Source organism: Eurosta solidaginis, chromosome 5 (assembly GCF_040869045.1).
Source record: "Eurosta solidaginis isolate ZX-2024a chromosome 5, ASM4086904v1, whole genome shotgun sequence".
NCBI classification, from domain to species: domain Eukaryota; kingdom Metazoa; phylum Arthropoda; class Insecta; order Diptera; family Tephritidae; genus Eurosta; species Eurosta solidaginis.
The window spans coordinates 265,167,972-265,186,246 of record NC_090323.1 but is presented as its reverse complement, the minus strand read 5'-3'; the positions used below and the strand labels follow the sequence as shown (position 1 = coordinate 265,186,246).

Genomic DNA, 18,275 nt, shown 5'->3' with positions numbered 1-18,275 from the left:
ATCGTGCACTTTCGTAAACCTATTGATATACGAAACCTAAACCAATTCAGAATTCATCGTTCAACGTCAATACTTCGACTATTAAATCGATTCACGTAAAAAAGTCATTAGTAACTAATGGAGATGCCATAACGAAATGTACTCATTGGGCATATTAACTTATTCAGGTAAAAGTCTAGAACAGGAGTCTACTGCTAATACGCGTCCAAAAATATCGAGAGAGGTGACCCCGACAAAAATAATCCGAAGGCGGAAAAGAAAAATTGTATCTCTGTCCGGAGATATTTGCAGTTGAAGTAGGCAATTTTCATGTGGTTGTTGTAATGTTTTTGTGCACTAAAAAAGATTCTGTGTACAAAGGGATTTTGCACGCATTTAATTTTGATCTTACCTCATTGGTGGACCGGCAAAGGTAATTTTTTATATTTTTAACCCGGGGTCATTTTTCGGTTTTTCGTCAATATCTTTTGAACGAGCTAAAATTTTGATTTCCGTCTTCGAATTATTGTTATCGATGTCAATACGCGTCTTTTGACACCTCTCTCGATATTTTTGGGCGCGTATTAAAAGTCGACCTTCTGTTCTATTAATTCCGTATGTTCGGAACATTCGTCTCCATATAAGAAAATGGGGAGTAGTTTTATATTTGGAATATTTTGTATATACTTTTGATATACTATTTGATATATTCGGATCTCGTGAAGTAGTGTCAAATGAACGTATTCCGAATATACTAAATTAACGGTTTATCCGGACCGCTTCCATGAATACTTAACGGAAAAGAGCTTTCCGAAATTTCAAAAGGTAAATACTGCCTGTGTAGCAGGACCTCACAAAAGCTTAACTCTTCTGTCAAAGTCAAGGTAGGAATATAAAGTTCTAAGACAATAAGCCATTTTCTTTTATTTTTGCTTTTGTCGGTTCATTGCGGCTCCTGAGTAGCATATCACCCCATGTCGGCTGCCTGTTCAAAATCGTGCTATCTCAAAATATTTTTAAAAAATTTCCCAATTCAGGATTTGTCACAAAACCGCCCTATATTAATTGAAATGATGCTCATATATATCATAGTTTTTGAAACAAATTTTGAGATAGTGCATTTTTGATACAAAGTTCGATTCGAGTTCAAGGCCAGAACAATAATTTTTCCTAATGATAATTATTGTTATTTTTTTAATTTTTCACGTCGACGGTGTTACACTACCGACAGTCAGTCAGCCAAAGATCTTAGGGGTAACGTACGATAATACTCTCACCTTCTAGGCGCATGCCACCGAAATTGTATCTAAAGTACAAAGACGCAACAAAATTCTCAAGTCGCTCGCCGACAGCACTTGAGAAAAAGATAAAGAAACGTTTTAATTTATAATTGTGTGTAAAAAAAAAACGCGTGATAATGTTTAGGATACCCATCTAGCGGCAATTATTGAAGACTCGCGGCAGTGGTTAAATAACTCGCTACAAAACGAGTTGTGCTTAACAGCGGAGACACGGCCTCTGTTGGTTATAGTGTATAACCTATAGCTGAATCGGTTGCGATGAATCGTGGACACACACACTTTTGGAGTGGAGAATAAAATGGAGAGACGCGTTGCAGTTGCAACTGAGGATAATGCATACTGAAATTTAGCAGTACTTATTTTCTGCGCAATAATTTCATAAGTGTAGATAAAGTTATGCACTTGGCAGTCCATATAAAGTTTGAGTGCATATCGTCGATGTATTTGCAAAAAGATCTATCGGCAAACTGCAAAACCACCCAAATACCACCATGCGGCAGGCCTAGGCAGAACCTTTACAGAATCGTTAAACGACTTTTCCAGGACGCGCCCGGTGAGCCCTGTTATCAATATACAATATCCTTAGAAAGAAGAAAGCATACTACCAAGTGGGACACGAGTCACCCTGGCCCAACTTCGTTCTGGATACTGTAACGATATACGTCATGTATATTCTGCATGCGATGTGTCCCCACATGACACCAACCGTATTTTCAATTGTAATGTGGAACCTACGCCTCTAAAACCAACCTCCCTATGGCCCGCCCCTATTGAAACTGCCAGTTTGTTTCCTTGAACTTCCGTTAGAGGACTTTGATTACAATTTGTGAGTGGTCGCAGCCATTGAATGGGGCGAAGCGCTGTTATCACAACAACGACATTGTTTTATTGCTCATAAAGTCGATATTGAAATGGGATGATTTTGTGGTTGTTTTTATTCGTTTATAGTAACAATAATTTTTTGGCATTGTTTTCAGGACAATTTCTTTGATACTCTTAGGATAGTTTTGGAATTGGACCCGTATCGTGTTACACGATCCGTTGTTGTTGTTGTTGTAGCGATAAGGTTACTCCCCGAAGGCTTTGGGGAGTGTTATCGATGTGATGGCCCTTTGCCGGATACGATCCCGTACGCTCCGGTAACACAGCTCCATTAAGGTGCTAGCCCGACCATCTCGGGAACGATTATATGGCACATTAAACCGTCAGGCCATTCCTCCCTCCCCACCCCCAAGTTCCATGAGGATCCGTGATCGAAATCCATTTTTTAATCACAATAGCACCGAAGTCATGAGTCCTTGGAATGTCATATGTTAGCTAGCGACCACACGAAGTCATTAGATCCATATTTTATTACAATTTTTATAAATAGTTTGAAGGATTCATATTTATGAGTTGAGTGAAATTGATTTGTCATCCGTGATCGTATAGCACGATACGGGCCCTGTTTACTCTTCGTTTTCCATGTTATTTTTTGGACAATTTCGAGACCATCATAGGTTGAGTTAAGTTTTTATCTGTTATTCTCCTAGAGTCTCGACCCAATTTTTTTTTTCGGATGAATAACTTGCCGTTTTGCAAGTGAGGCCTAAGGCATAATTTTTTTGTTTATCATTTAATGTGGTCATGTTGAATCGTTTCGGCGATGGTCGGGCCAGTATCTTAATGATGCTTGTAATTGGAACGTACCTACAAAGGACCATCAACATCGATAACACTCCCCTAAAAACCTTCGAGGAGTGTCCTTATCGCAACAACAACAACAACAACTAAAGTGGTTTAACATGCGATATAATACCACATTTTGTCCGCTGAATCACGGTAGCCACAAAAATTAAGCTAACAAGAACAAAACCATAACTAATGGTATTTGAATGTATGTAGGTACCGCTATTTAATATTTATGTATCCTACAAATTAATGTTCTGACTATTAGAAGGAGCAGCGCGATATGTAAATACTATATAAAATTTATACAATCTTATAACAAATAAAACACATACATACATATCCCCTTATTTATAAAAAATAATTTTATAAAGCTCTTATAAATGAAAAGTTATATAGAAATATATATACCTTTATATGCCTTTTGTATTTTTTATGACTAAAGGGATATCTAGTATGTTTATTTATTATTATATGCATTCAATATATACCGACATTATACATACAAATAAAATAACTTAATACAATTTAAATGAAAACTTGAGGTTTTTTTTAGCTTTTTAAAGGTGTGCCTGTTCGGAATCAGCTGCTTCAGAAACTGCCTATCTTAACGTTAGTTTCAGGCAAGCCCTACCTCAGATTTAAAAAAAAAAATATTTTAGAAATCGGCTGAAGAACGCCTTATCTCAATTGTTTTTTATTTTTAATAAAATTTTAAGACAGGACGTTTTTAAGAAGGATACTGAATAGGGCGTTGAGTTAGGCCTTTTGGAAATGCTGAGACAGGGTGATATTAAACTCAGCAGTAGACAGCATTTAATTTATTTATCAGTCTACAAATAAAACACTCATACAGACCAAATATAAACACTTAATTTAAAGATATAATATACGATATAAATAACATATGTAATATTTTAAAATAATATTTAAACAGTATTTAATTAAACGTTTGAAAATTTCAAATTAAAAACTTAGAAGTAAGCAGAAGTTAAAACGTAGTAAATGAATGCTTGTAAGTATCTCAAAAAGACCTCAAGCAGAGTACTCATGATGGAGCTGTTTTTCCGGAAGGGGCACACGAGAATTTATGAAATTGACAACAATAGAGCAAATTAATAGTAGACAAAATTAAAACAGAATAAATTTGAGTACATCAAGTTTCAATAACTGGTGATTTATATTTGAAATAGAGGGTTGAACAGTATTTTCGCGGTTTAGCGTTCTTTGCTTCATTTCAAATTACAAATTTAATGTGGTTAAAAGAAATTTTTTAATACTAAAAAACGAGTCCCAGGCGTCAACATTTTTAGTGTTTATTAAAATCATGGCATAAACAGCGAAGCGAATCGTGTATTTCATAATTCGATCTGCATGTAGCTACAAAAATTGAAACAAAATGTCTAGATGGCCTAATTGGAACATTAAACTTGATTTCACCAAGCAATAAAATAATAAAAAAAAATTTTAAGTTAAACGGTTTTATTGAAAACAATACTTACATTAAGTACTAATAATACTAAAAGATAGAAAATAATTAGGTAGGTCTTAGGTACTAGTCATCACACTCCTCATCAATCTAGGGCGTTGATCAGACAATTAAATAAAAGCGTTGGACGCGTCAAATTTCTATTTGTAGTCATAAGTAAGGTTGGGTGTCAAACTGCCGAATCAAGGACATCAGTAGGTTTATTGATCTAACCAAGCGGTTTGAGTAAAACTATACGCAGGGTACATCAATCCAAAACATAATTGGTTCCAGGAGGAAGTGCATCAAAATGGCGCCTAAAGCGCTACTTGGGCCCGGCACCATAGCCGGGCAGCACAGCAACCAACCAACCATAAGTAAGACCAACTGAACCTTAATCAGGTTATGCTATGCCTCACATTTTCAGAAATTTCACGCGCCCAACGCTTTTATTTAATTGTCAGAGCAACGCCCTAGATTGATGAGGAGTGTGATGACTAGTACCTAAGACCTACCTAATTTTTTTCTAACTTTTAGTATTATTACTGCTTAATGTAAGTATTGTTTTCAATAAAACCGTTTAACTTAATTTTTTTTTATTAATTTTATTATACTGAAATTTCACTAGCACAATTTGAATTTACGTGCTCCAAAGTATTCTGACGTCACTTCTACCGGGAAATGAATTTTTGTAATGAAATTTCACTAACAAAATTTGAACTTATGTGCTCCAAAGTATTTTAATGTCATTTCTACCGGACTGTATATAATATTTGTTCAAAAAGCCAAATCGGACAGACAAGTTTTTTTTACTAAAGCGGTTTCTATTTCTGTATGTCAAATATGATTTCCAAATATGAGCCAAATCGGACCACAAATTCGATTTTTGTGAATATCTCGATCCTTGCGCTACCTAGCGGCGATTTTTTTATAGGTCGCTTTCTATTCATGTATGTATTATGTGTTCCAAATATGAGCGAAATCGGACCACAAATACGATTTTTGTGAATATATCGATCCTTGCGCCACCTAGCGGCGATTTTTTCATATGTCGCTGTCTATTCTTGTATGTATTATGTGTTCCAAATATGAGTGAAATCGGACCACAAATACGATTTTTGTGAATATCCCGATCCTTGCGGCACCTAGCGGCGCTTTTTTTCTTATTTTTGCATTGTCATCGGGTTCTGAACTATATTCCAAGTTTCAAGCTTACAGCTTATCGGGAAGTTACTTAAATTTTAATTACAAAATTCGCGCTGGCCGGCCGGCCGTGCAGCCTGCCAAGTCAACCTAAATAAAACCGTTTAAAAATGGACTGTTTATTGACCTTCTTATTAGTTATACAATAAATAAGACACCAATCATCTCCCTGCGGCTCTGTAACGTGGGTAACTGTAATAGTTTTAACCGGTTGCAGTAGGGGGGAAGATTTTTTGAGGTATCCCATGGTAAGTGTTTTAAAGCAAAAAGCAAAAATTGTTTCTGGACCGATTCCAGATTGTCAGAAGGAACCTGATAACGCGGATTCCAAATTATTGAAGCGTATTCCAAAATAGGCCTGACCAACGATATAAAGAGAGTTTTTGTAAAGTATGGGTCATTGAATTATTTAGACCAACGTTTAACGAAAGCCAAAGTACCTTTAGCCCTATTCACACAAGTTTCAATATGAAATTTAAAATCCAGTTTTGGGTCCATTGTAACGCCTAAATCAATAAAGTTAGTGACATGCTTGATTAAATAATCGCCAATAGCATAATCATAGGATTGGAAGGACTTCCTTGTAAAACACATGAACTTACACTTCGGTAGGTTTAGTGACAAGGTGTTTACATTACACCAATCAACTAATTATCTATATCAGCCTGAAGAAATGCCCTATCCACGGGTAAGGAGATAGGCATTATAAGTTTGACATCATCAGCAAACATCAACGGTTTGCAGTGCTTCAAAACACTTGGAAGGTCGTTAATGAACAGCAGGAACAAAACTGGACCAAGGTGGCTGCCTTGTGGAACCCCAGAAGATAAGTTTATCAACCGAGACCAGCAATTATTGAATATAACTGTTTGTTTTCTTTCCTTTAAATAAGAAGAAACCCAAAAGAGGAACAATGCGGGAAATCCTAATCGATCAAGGTTGAATAAAATTATGGAATGAGTTATCAAAGGCCTTCTTACTGAAATCAGTATAAATAACATCAACTTCACAATTAGTCATAAAACTGTTGGATACAAAGGTTGTAAACTCAAGCAAGTTGGACACCGTAGACTTACCCTTGCAAAAATGTTGTGAAAAGTCAACTAATGAAGATACTCTAAAAGGAAGTTGTTTTGTGATAAGCGATTCAAATAGCTTAGGAATAGTGTTGAGCTTAGCTATTCCTCTATAATTTATAACACATGTTCTACTTCCATTTTTATGCAGTGGTATTATGAATGATTTTTTCCACTTCTTGGGACTTAGTTAAGTTTAAATGACTTTACTGTGGTCCGAGTTTCGAAATCTTTGTGATTTTTTCTCGTTACTATTCAAGGGGATAGAGAAATGTTTTAATCATTATCAAGACATCGATATGACAGTCAGTTGATTCGCTAATTTTTTTTAATTTTAATAGCTCTCAAATAGTTCACTGATTAATAGTACTCGTTAGATCCACTACTTATTGTAATTTTGTTGCATAGTCATCGTTTGAGTGGAAATGGTTTTCAGTCACTGATCGTAAAACGTTCTACGGGCCCTGTTATTTCAGTAGAAAGCTGTTCAATCTGTTTCTTCAATGGAATTGCAGACTAAATAGGGCAACGATAATAAAAAAAAAACACACCACCTTTTTGCCCCTTGCTTGAAAACAATTTGGCTGAATTTTTGTTTGCACCTTCTCTGTTCACCACTCGCCCTCAGTAATCTGTTTGTTTCACAAGTATTTGACTTTTCTCGTTAATACTTTCTTAAAACTCTTATTATTGTGCTTGTAACGGCAAAGTACTAGTGTATCGTCCGGTCTAGGCACATTTGGCGGCAGAGAGGGACCCAGAGATATTGGCATTGACTTTTTGTCGACTTACACTTATGTTAACATTTCGTCGGAAATCAAACAAAATTTCAGCAAATCCGCTGGTTTCTGTGTCCATTGCTTAAAGTAGTTTTGTTTTGCTAAAGTCCAAGCTGTTTGATATTCATTTGCTAATTGCTTGCACTGATTGTATTTCAAACTTTGCAGTTCATTTTGTGAGATCTTCAATTTTTTTAAAAACTCTGGTTTCAGCCTCAATAGTTCCACAAATTCAGCCATTAGATGATATTTGCTAACATTTAATGAAGCATGTGGAGTACGCAGTTTCTTTTTCGTAACACCTAGACGTTTGCCATTTACAGCTACTTCATAAGGTCTGTGAGTATAAAATAGAAACAAATAAGATTAATGGAGAGAAGTAACAAAAAAACATTAACTCACTTCAACTGCTGATCAATGTTGCACCAAATAAGGCCCGTGGAGGATGGATTTGGACGTTTGGCGCCTTGAGCATACTCAAACATAACATCTTTAGTAGTACGTATTACCGGCTTTTGCACTTTATACTTATTAGATACAAAATTTCCATTACTAAACCGCTCATAAATAGCACATCTTAGTTCGTATTTATTGTGTACGCTGCCACAAAAGTTCAACGTTTCAAAGTAAATCGGTTCGGAAAGCAACACATCCAGCAATGCGCCCTGCACGCCCAACACATTCCAACGTGCCAATTTATCACTGCATGACATCGATAGTGTACGGTCACCACGTCCCGGTTTTGTACGCATAGCACCAATACTTTGTTCCATAATATCTTGTTGCTCATCTAAGCCGATAAGTTTTGCACCAGTATAGATGAGATTAATGGCTGTAGTTGAAGTTGGGACATGTCCTACATCATAGCTGGGTTCATCGATATCAATTTTGCGCTTTTTTGAAACTACTGGTTCATCGTTATTATGATGTTGTTGCCTCTTGTAGGAGTCTCTAGCAATACAAGCATCACCACATGGTGTATGGGTGCTAAAGAAATGAAAACTTAAGTGTGGTCGGAGACGAAACACCATTCTTTCGGAATCCCAAAGGAAGATGTTGTCTTCTCTTAATGTAGTTTGTGCAGCCTTTTTTAAGTGATAATAGATGTAGCGCATAAAAGCACGTCGGGCCAACACCTCGGCGTGGCAGTCGTTGAGTATAAGACCGCGATTGCAGAGTTTACTTTTCCCGATACACTTTGTGCCACAGCCAATGGCTATTACTTGAGCTTCTGCCTCGATTTGCTTGTAAAGCAGAATGGCCGACAAGATTGTCCATTCAGTATCCGCGGGTTTACCGGTTTTCGGTAAAATTCTAAACCTTTCATAAGCTAAGCTTGCAAGCTCCTCAGGAGTTGGAACCGACATGATTTCAAATGGTAAATTAAAATTGGTTCTACAAACATAAACATGAACATATGTTTTCAGTCATGGGTACAGTGGGTCATTAATTAATCATTTGATCGGCGTGGGCATGGCGGAGCGATACAAGGTGGCAGCATGGAACAGCTGATTATAAACTTTTTTTATTTGATTTGATACGTCAACTTCCGGCGCAGTACGATTTTGACATTTGTCCATCGAATTTACAAAAACAAAGTACATGGGATTTTTATTTATGTTTGTAGGTATGTCACCATGCTGCCATCTTGTATCGTTCCGCTATGGGCGTGGGCATTTGCGCTTGACTATACCCATCGTCATTTTAGTTGAATGTTAAAAAATCGGTAAAAGTTTCCAAAATTTCGAGAAAGGTGTCGAAAGATGCTTATTGATCTAGACAATAATAATCCGTACGAACAAGCGAAACATTTTAACTGCCAGTACATGTTCACAGTTGAAGTTGACAACGCAAATTTTTGGGTAATTCTTTAAGCTGGAAACATTGGTGCTTTATCGGTAACCGTATCGGTAACCTTATAACAGCTGATTCGACCAACCTTATGAGAATCAATGCAATCGATTAATGGTGCCGCTAAGGTCGTAACCGTATCGTAGCCAACCAATTGGGTTTTGGTTTACCGTCGTAACGATAAACAGCTGATTACGTTAGGGATACGGATACAGCGATACGACATACGGCACCAATGACTCCGGCTTTAAGCTGGAGACATTGGTGCTTTATCGGTAACCGTATCGGTAACCTTTTAACAGCTGATTCGACCAACCTTATGAGAATCAATGCAATCGATTATTGGTGCCGCTAAGGTCGTAACCGTATCGTAGCCAACCAATTGGGTTTTGGTTTACCGTCGTAACGATAAACAGCTGATTACGTTAGGGATACGGATACAGCGATACGTCATACGACACCAATCACTCCAGCTTTACGTCAGCATGACACCGCTAATTCGCGATAAAATATAACGAAAGAGGTGTCAAAAGACGCGTATTAATCTCGAGAACAAAAATCCGAAGGCGGAAAAAAAGCTATATGTTATACACAGAAATACAACAGAGGGTTGTGTCTCCGCTTTTCGGTACACCCTGTGCTTTAGCTAGTTTTTTGGGTTTGATTCTATATAAGGTGCCACGATTTTCAAACTTTTGTTGATTTGTAGGGGTAAAAATCACCAAAATGGAATTCGCAGCTCTAGTAAACTCTTAGTTTATGAAATATAAGTTTTTTAATTTCCAAATTTAGTAAAATTTCAACTTAAGTCCTTCAAGTCCTTTTCGTTGTTGCAATTAAACAAACGAAAACATATGAAGGTGGTGAATAGTGTTGCCAGCTCCGCAACAACATCTTTTTATCATGTATGGTACAACATTATAAGGTGGTGGCACGTCGACATAAATGCAAACAAAACATACGCTATCAATTGCCGTCTTTCAGTGAGTTTTACAGCTCCGGCTCACGCTCAATTCTCACGGGAATGCTCTGGATCATTGAGAGACTTGAGAAGCAGATGTGAAATTTTCGCACACGTGAAATGTGATAGGCAGATGTCGCCGCTGTTTTTCATTTAACTCATACGGCGAAAGACTAAGCAGCGACATCTATTTTTGAAAAAGTAGGTATATTAAAGGCCAGGTTACCATCCTAAAAAGAAGTAATTAACAAATTATCTGGCTCACAAATTGAACCAGACTTCTATCTGGATTTATCTGGCTCAAATCGTTGTTGTTGCATTTACATGCAAAATTATTTATCTGGCTCAGGATTTTGCAACCGGATGATAGCTAATGTATTTTTGGCTTAAGAATATATACATTTGTCAAAAAAAAAAAAGGTATATGAGTATCGGTAGTGGTGTTTATGGTGAGTTCAACCGTATAATTTTTTTTGGTGAAAATAATAACTATAGGGGTAATTCCACGTCAAAATGTACGCAGAAGGGTGTACTACGCAGAAGGACATGACCGTGGCGGTAGCCACGGTTATACCACACACCCGGACTTGGCATGGCGTAGCCCATGGCTATTTTTATAAGCGCGGCCGAAGGCCGCCTATGCAGAAAGGTGTTCTACGCAGAATTAAAATTAAATTTTAAAAAATTTCCACCAAAAAATAGCTTTTTCAAATTTTTGGTAAATAAAGACTAGAAAAGGTTAAGTTATTTTTATAAGTTATTTTTCGATTTTTTAAAATTTGAAATCCATCCACTAGTTTCGGAAATATTTTGATTTGAAAAACTCATAATTTCGCCTTCTGACATGGAATTACCCCCAAACCTTTCATTTGCACGAAAAAAGAAATATACCGTTGGAATCAGCATAAAAATCTCTACAAAGTCCGATTTTTTTTTTTTTTTTTTTGAGAAATGTATGTATTCTGCACTTAAGCCCAAAATACATTGATAGTGTATGTTTGTTTGCATTTATGTCGACGTGCCACCACCTTATAATGTTCTACCATGATAAAAAGATGTTGTTGCGGAAGTGGCAACACTATTCACCACCTTCATATGTTTTCGTTTGTTTAATTGCAACAACGAAAAAAGCGACAATGGTACCGACGGGCTTTCCGCGAATAACTTTAAACGAGATAAAATATATAGTTTCTTCTTTCGGATTCTGAATCTTGACGCAAATACGTGTCTTTTGATACCGCTATCGACATATGCGACCCGAATTTTAAGTGCAGGACTTAAGTTGAAATTTTACTAAATTTGGAAATTAAAAAGCTTATATTTCATACACTAAGAGTTTCCTAGAGTTGCGGATGACAATTTTGTGAATTTTAGGACCACCGCCACCCCTCGAAAAAAAAGTTGGAAAATCGTGGCACCTTCTCCAAAATATTCCCCAGTTGTTTAACCATTGCCGCTAGATGGCATTATCTAAGCGAGGATAGGCGTTTTTTTCACGCGCAAACGAAACGTATACGCGTGTAAAAAAAACACGGCTATAGACACATATTTTAATATAATGGGTATTGAAATTAAGGAGTACTAATTTTATGCGTAGCAATTTCAGAGGTGGATTTAAAGTTTGTCGCTTAGAAGTCCATATAAAGTTTAAGCGTAAACGTCAGTAATATCATCGGCCTAAACACCCGCGCTGTTAGTTCTGCTTACTCCAAACTGGAAAAGGAAGCGGTAAAGATGGGTTTGATGGTGAATGAGGACAAAACGAAGTACCTGCTGTCATCCAGCAAAGAGTCAGCGCATACGCGCATTGGCAACCGCGCTACTGTTGGCAGCCATAATTTCGAAATAGTAAAAGACTTCATTTATTTGGGAACCAGCGTCAACACTAGCAACAACTTTAGCACTAAAATCCAGCGAAGAATCAATCTTGCCAATAAATCATACTTTGGACTAGGTAGGCAATTGAGAAATAAAGTCCTCTCTCGGCGAACGAAAATCATACTTTACAAGTCACTTATCGTATCCGTCCTGCTATATGGGGCAGAAGCATGGACCATGACAACAGCAGATGAAGCGGCTTTGGGAGTGTTCGAGAGAAAAGTTCTTCGAAAGATTTATGGAACTCTACGCGTTGGCGATGGCGAGTACCGAAGAAGATTTAATGATGAGCTGTACGAGCTATACGCAGACATCAACATAGTCCAGCGAATTAAAATGCAGCATATTATGCGAATGAATGATGATGCTCCGGCCAAGAAAGTGTTTCTATCGGGAAGCCGCCTATGGAAGCAGAGGTAGAGGGCGGCCCCCACTCCGTTGGAAGGACCAGGTGGAAAACGATTTAAACTCACTTGTGTGACAAATTGGCGCCGGTTGGGGGAGCGAAGGAGCGACTGGCGCGCCTTGTTGGACGGCCAAAACCGTTTAGACGGTTAAGCGCCAATTAAGTAAGTAAGTAAGTAAGTAACATAATAATAATAATATACATATATATGTATGATACCAAAAATTTTGCACAATTTTGCAGCAATCAACCCCATTGTACAGTTGTAAAAAAGTGTAATCAGCTGGTGAAACATCTGTTCAAATCTAATCGTTTTTTATTTATAAACAAATTGGGTTAGATGTTTTAGTTACAACACCAATAGTTCGAAGATCCATTATAGCATTGTAAAGATCCCAAGTATATTGTTCCGTAAAAGTCTAGAAGAGCGCTCGACTTATAACCCGACACGATAACATCGGAACAGTTGTCAAACGACGCCAAGCAGCAAAAAGCTTGAACTGTTAAATGTCGCTAGCAGAGGCATTTCGTTCGAACTGGCTAATAGCCACATTTGGTTGCATATTACTTCTAGGCGGGCTAGGTATACTCTCTTGGAATGAAGTAAGTAGACGCAGCACAAATGTATGAGAAGCTTATTAAGCAATTATCCTTAGGGGCGAGCAGTCCATACAATTTTGTCTCTCGATGAAGCGTTGGTTGATGCAATAACTGCTGATTCTGCTGAAGAACTGGAACACAATTATAATGGTCGAATAGTACATTTGTGTGGTCCAATTTTAATTGGAGAGCCACTGACGGAACCAGATTATAATATCCAAGTATTGGCAGTCAAATTGAGGCGTCGCGTTCAAATGTTTCAATGGGTGGAGGAAACTGTGTAAGTGTAAAGGAGTATCTCAGCTGAAATCACATATATTGCCTAAATATTATTTGCGGTGAAACTTACGTAAATGATACTTACGATTTCGGTTTAGAATGCACTAAAATCGGTACTACAACAACAACAAGGCACTAACATGAATGGTGTTAACCAAGGGCATCTAGCTCTGACCCACCCGAAAATTTCCTCGGAGATGGGCTTTTGGTAGATTGTGTAAACAAAATTAATTCCCGTTTTCCAACTCTCGCTTTTCCGACCTGCTTTAACAAAATATATTAAACCTAGCGTTCTGGCACTCATCTCTTGATTTGTACATATGTACGAACAAATCTGATAACACATGCTTTCATTTCCAGGGAACACAATTATGGCGAAAGTATTGCATCAGTGCAAACAGGAAGTCATTCGTACTATTACTTTAAGGACTGGCGAGATAAATTAATTGATTCACGTAACTTCCACTTACAAGCTGGACATCGAAATCCTGATCGTTTTCCAATTGAAAGTCAAATTCAAATAGCCGATGCGGTTTTCATTGGTAAATATGAGTTGGGAAACGAAATCAAGAATAAGTTCACCAACTACGTTGAATTAACTTCCGATACAAGACCAGAAGATCCAACAATTAAAATGCATTTGGGACTTTATTATCATACAATTGATGTTTTCAATCCAGATATAGGTGATATTCGTTTGTTATTCTCTTTTGCTGGCATGGAAGGGGAAATGGTAAATATTTTAATACAAACATGTTTTTTCAACGAGTCATAAAAATACCATATTTCAGTACACTATTGTTGGAAAATTGGTTGATAATAAATTAATGCCATATCGCACCAGTCGAGGCGTAGATGTTCTACTCGTTTACAGTGGCGAGTTGAGTATTGGCGAAGTTTTCAAACAAGAACATCACGCACAGAGATTAACGACATGGAGTTACCGTTTTATCGGTTGGGTGTTAGTGTTCTTTGGTGTGACCTGTACATCCACTTTATTGCATATTATTTGTAAGTTAAACCATGTACATTTTTTAAATGCATGCTATGGTACTTAAGTAATTACTATTCTTTTTTATTTACAGTAAGTCATGTTGATTTTTTGGCAGGGTTGGCGCCCGATCCACAGTTTCCAGTTGGTGCCAATATTTTGCTGTCATTTTCTTTCGCATTGATAATTGCCTCGATTTCTTGGATTATTCATCGGCCTATGATTGGTGCTAGCTTATTATTTGCTGCATGTTCGCCATTTGTTTGGTGTGCACGTAGCGTAACAAATTATCAAAGCGTAAACTGAAAAGTTTTGTTGACGGATATTTAAGTTTTAAGTCTATGGCTTGAAAATGTGTTATAATAGATATCATCTGCCGATCTGCATTACTAATCGACAAGGCCTCCTGATTTGCCTTGACAAATTGGGAAAGACCTAACCTGATTGGATTTGAACTCAAAAGATTATTGATATATTTATAAATAAAATCTAACAAGTGTTCACTAGTCGTTATGATAAATTAATAGATACTTATTAATTTTGTAATATATTCTTAAATGCATATTTATTACTATACCGCAAACATAGACCTAAAGTGAGTCATGTCTCCAATGTCGACATTTCGAAATTATATTGTGATATGACGTTATTCCAGGTACTGTAATCTTCAACCTTCAGCCGAGATATTGCACCTTCGGTCCGTCAGCCGAGGGACTGCCTCTATGAAAATGCTCTTAAAACTTCAGATATCTTTCACGTACATAGGTCCCCAAGGAATATACTGCCTAGATGGAAAATAATTAGTTCTGAACTAGGTTACTATAAAATCAAGATACATATCTGAACATTTAGCTTAAACGCTTTCACTTTACTACGAGATGTAATGGGTTGCGCTCCTGTACGTTACCCTTTTATAGAAACCCCTTGTCCTCAGTGGTTTCAAGTACGAAACAAATGACGAAAGGCAGGCAAAATAGAACACCCTGCCTCCCAGGATAAAAGGAAAATATTCGTAAGCCATACGAAGGATCCGAAACACAAGAATTCAGTCGCTTGAACTAAAAAAGCATGAACACGCTTTCAGAATCATCAGTAGTCGGTCTGTCAAGTCTTATGGTCGTAAATGGTAGGAATCAGCCCCGACACACGTCCTGCATGTAAACCGCCGAACATGACACCAACCATTTCTCCAGTTTTTATATGGAACCAACGCCCCTAACATCAATGTTTCCTACCGTATTGAAACTGCAAGGTCCCTTAGACTTCCTTCAGAGTATAATGATGATGATAATTAGATGGAAAGAAGCATGGTTCTGTAAAAGAGAAGGGTGCCTAGAAATGTCATTGACGATAAAGCAGAATAGAAGGCGAAAGCGAACATACTGAACTCCCAAATAATTAGATAGAAAGTATGCATATGTGGTAGCAAATAGTTTGGGAAACAAAAGGTTTTCTAAATCAAAGAAGGCCCTCAAGGTAGATAGGCGAAATGGGGACAAACTTGATAGTCATGGGAACAAATTATCTTGCAAGAAAAGGCTCACCAAAGAGCTGCTGTTAAGGTACTTTATTATATATATAGTTATATATATAGTTATTAAAAATTTTATTTACAGTAGCACGTTACTATGTACTCTTTACTCTAGCAAGTCATGCAATAAATTACTAACTCAAAATTTACTTTGAAGTAGTTTATAAACTAGTTTCTAAAACTTTCATATCCATTTTCATTGGCAGTATTCCTATTCGTATTGCTTTGAGCAGCATTACTACTAGAAGACGATTTCCTTTCACTCTCATGCGCTATTGTTGCAGTGGATGTATGTACGCTAGGACTCTGTGATTTGCAATGTTCTTGATCATTACCCGTTGATTGCTCTTCGAAACGCACAAATGGTTCAAAACTATTTACATGTACAGAACCCCGATGTAAAGTACCCGATTCAGCCTCAAAGAGTATTTCATTTATATATTTTTCCGCCAACAAACGCTGTTCGCGTTGTAATCGTTTCAACTTATGCGTCCAGGTACGTGCAATAGATTCTTCTTCAGGAAATGTTGCCGAAAGATATTCACAAGCGATGCTTAAAAATTCATCGGGTGTCTGGGCATTTGAAGGTGAAAAACGTGGCCGTTTTGCAGAACCTAACAATGATGCTTCTGATTGCTGGGCAGCATGTTGACTATAGTTATGAGAATGATTTGATTGTGCATTGGATAACGCAGCATTTGCCCCAGATATTAGTTGTGTAGTAGGTGGTGGTTGTGTCGGTGCAGGGGGTGGAGGTGTATGTTCTGGTTCTAACTTTTGTGAATTTCCAAAGGATTTGTGAAACATTTCAGCTATGCTTGGTGGTGATTGCACTGTATTTACAGCCACCATTGTACGAAAATTATAATTGGATGCCGGCTGCTCCATGAAAGATGTTTGTGTTTGGGAGTTTTCAGTAAACGCTGAAAAAGCATCTCCACGCGTGTTTGGATTGACCGCTAGAAATTTTTCGGTGTTGCGTAGAAAATCCAATTCGTGAAAAGTCCAACAACGTGGTTGATGCATGGTGCCATTACGACGTGCACTCTCCACTACTTTCAATTCTTTGCGATAATTTGTGCGTAATGTGTTTATCTTTTTCTTCACATCTTCGACATTGGCATCACGTTTGAGGTACCGATAAATGGGCACAAGTTGATCGTATGCCTCAGCACGTTTATCTCTATTGGTATAATCGCGTAGCGAAGTATCCCAAAGAACTGGCAGATCACGGTATGTATGAATAAATGCTCGTAAGAAATGCCGATTTTCTTCTCCACCTGTCATTTGCTTCATTGGGCTGAGGTACTTCTCAGGTGCTAGCATTTCAATTGTAACTGTTATAACACACACACACACAGTTTTCTTATATGGCGACCGGAAACGGAAGTATTATAATTGGTCAAACGGTGGGTCTCGTGCTTAAAATAGCTAATTTGTAATATATTTCACCAATTTTATTGTAATGATGAAGAATTGACAAACGAGAATTGGCTACTGATGGATATATTGAAGAACTGTCATTGCGAAAGTTTGACAAATTGCCGCATTGATGTAATGTTTGTGGCAGTGACCTACGAAAATGCGCGAGGTATCCGGTTCGAAAATCCAAGTAATAAGTACCCACGTAATCGTTGGGAGCATACCACTAATATAAACAAAACGGTTTGTGACCGTTTGCAACTGCAAATTAAATTAAGCTAAATTATGTGTTCATCCGAGTGTTTAGCTATCAAGCTGCGCTCCAGGCTATACACGTTTTTAGCTTCTTTATTGGAACCGTTTTGACTATCTGCTGTTAATGCTAAGGTACTTTATTCAAAGAGTTTAGATTCAGTAAGGCCCGGTTTTTCAGTACAAGGTCAACTCTGTCAGTTGAACTACGCTTAAACTTATTTTCAGTCTACTTTAACTGAAGGTTAAGTTTTTTTTTATTTTAGTTTACACTTTTGTAAATAAAAACTTATAAGCATAACTTAAGAATAACTTCCTGTTTCAAAACATATCAGGCACACTTTCCTTGACTAGCACATGGAATTACTTTAAGTGATTGCATATGTGTATATACATAAAAAAATATTACAAAATAATTATTTATATAAAATATTCCCCGTCTGAAGAATCCGAAGAGCATAAGTCTGGGTATAAAGTTTGGCTATTTACCATAGATATGAGATCATCGGTAATTTCAAAGTCATTACAACATTTAGGTAAGCGTTTTAACGAGCATCTAATATTAAGCAGCGCATTAAGCATATTAATTTTTAGTTTGTTCCTTAATTTAGTTTTCAGAATTTTCATGCC

General features: G+C 37.2%; 3 protein-coding genes across 5 annotated transcripts in view; 1 reads left to right on the top strand and 2 right to left on the bottom strand.

Moving 5' to 3' along the window:
• Adat1 (Adenosine deaminase, tRNA-specific 1) overlaps positions 1–8,894 on the bottom strand; it is a 28,580-nt gene extending 19,686 nt beyond the window's left edge. The window contains exons 1-2 of one of the 2 annotated variants that reach the window (XM_067790315.1): positions 7,877–8,894; positions 7,488–7,811 (exon numbers count right to left, since the gene is read on the bottom strand). In XM_067790315.1, coding sequence (XP_067646416.1) covers positions 7,490–7,811; positions 7,877–8,841 — 1,287 coding nt within the window. In that variant the 5' untranslated portion in view covers positions 8,842–8,894 and the 3' untranslated portion in view covers positions 7,488–7,489. Of the gene's footprint in view, positions 1–3,754; positions 7,812–7,876 lie in introns of those variants that run through there. The other variant, XM_067790314.1, reaches the window with a different exon arrangement.
• A 3,952-nt stretch (positions 8,895–12,846) lies between these two features.
• Tmem43 (Transmembrane protein 43) lies at positions 12,847–16,120 on the top strand. 2 transcript variants are annotated; one of them, XR_010953338.1, is made up of 6 exons: positions 12,847–13,173; positions 13,227–13,450; positions 13,810–14,182; positions 14,241–14,460; positions 14,535–15,035; positions 15,096–16,120. XR_010953338.1 is itself a non-coding variant. In XM_067786571.1 (5 exons), exons 1-5 carry the CDS (start codon positions 13,078–13,080, stop codon positions 14,744–14,746), a joined length of 1,125 nt encoding a protein of 374 aa, XP_067642672.1. In that variant the 5' UTR covers positions 12,847–13,077; the 3' UTR covers positions 14,747–16,120. The 2 variants fall into 2 exon arrangements, 1 of the variants encoding a protein (XP_067642672.1); XM_067786571.1 differs by having other exon boundaries at positions 14,535–16,120.
• Positions 15,998–17,447, bottom strand: LOC137251762 (uncharacterized). Its single transcript, XM_067786570.1, has one exon. It carries the CDS (start codon positions 17,295–17,297, stop codon positions 16,140–16,142), a length of 1,158 nt encoding a protein of 385 aa, XP_067642671.1. The 5' UTR covers positions 17,298–17,447; the 3' UTR covers positions 15,998–16,139.
• Between the last annotated feature and the right edge of the window lie 828 nt (positions 17,448–18,275).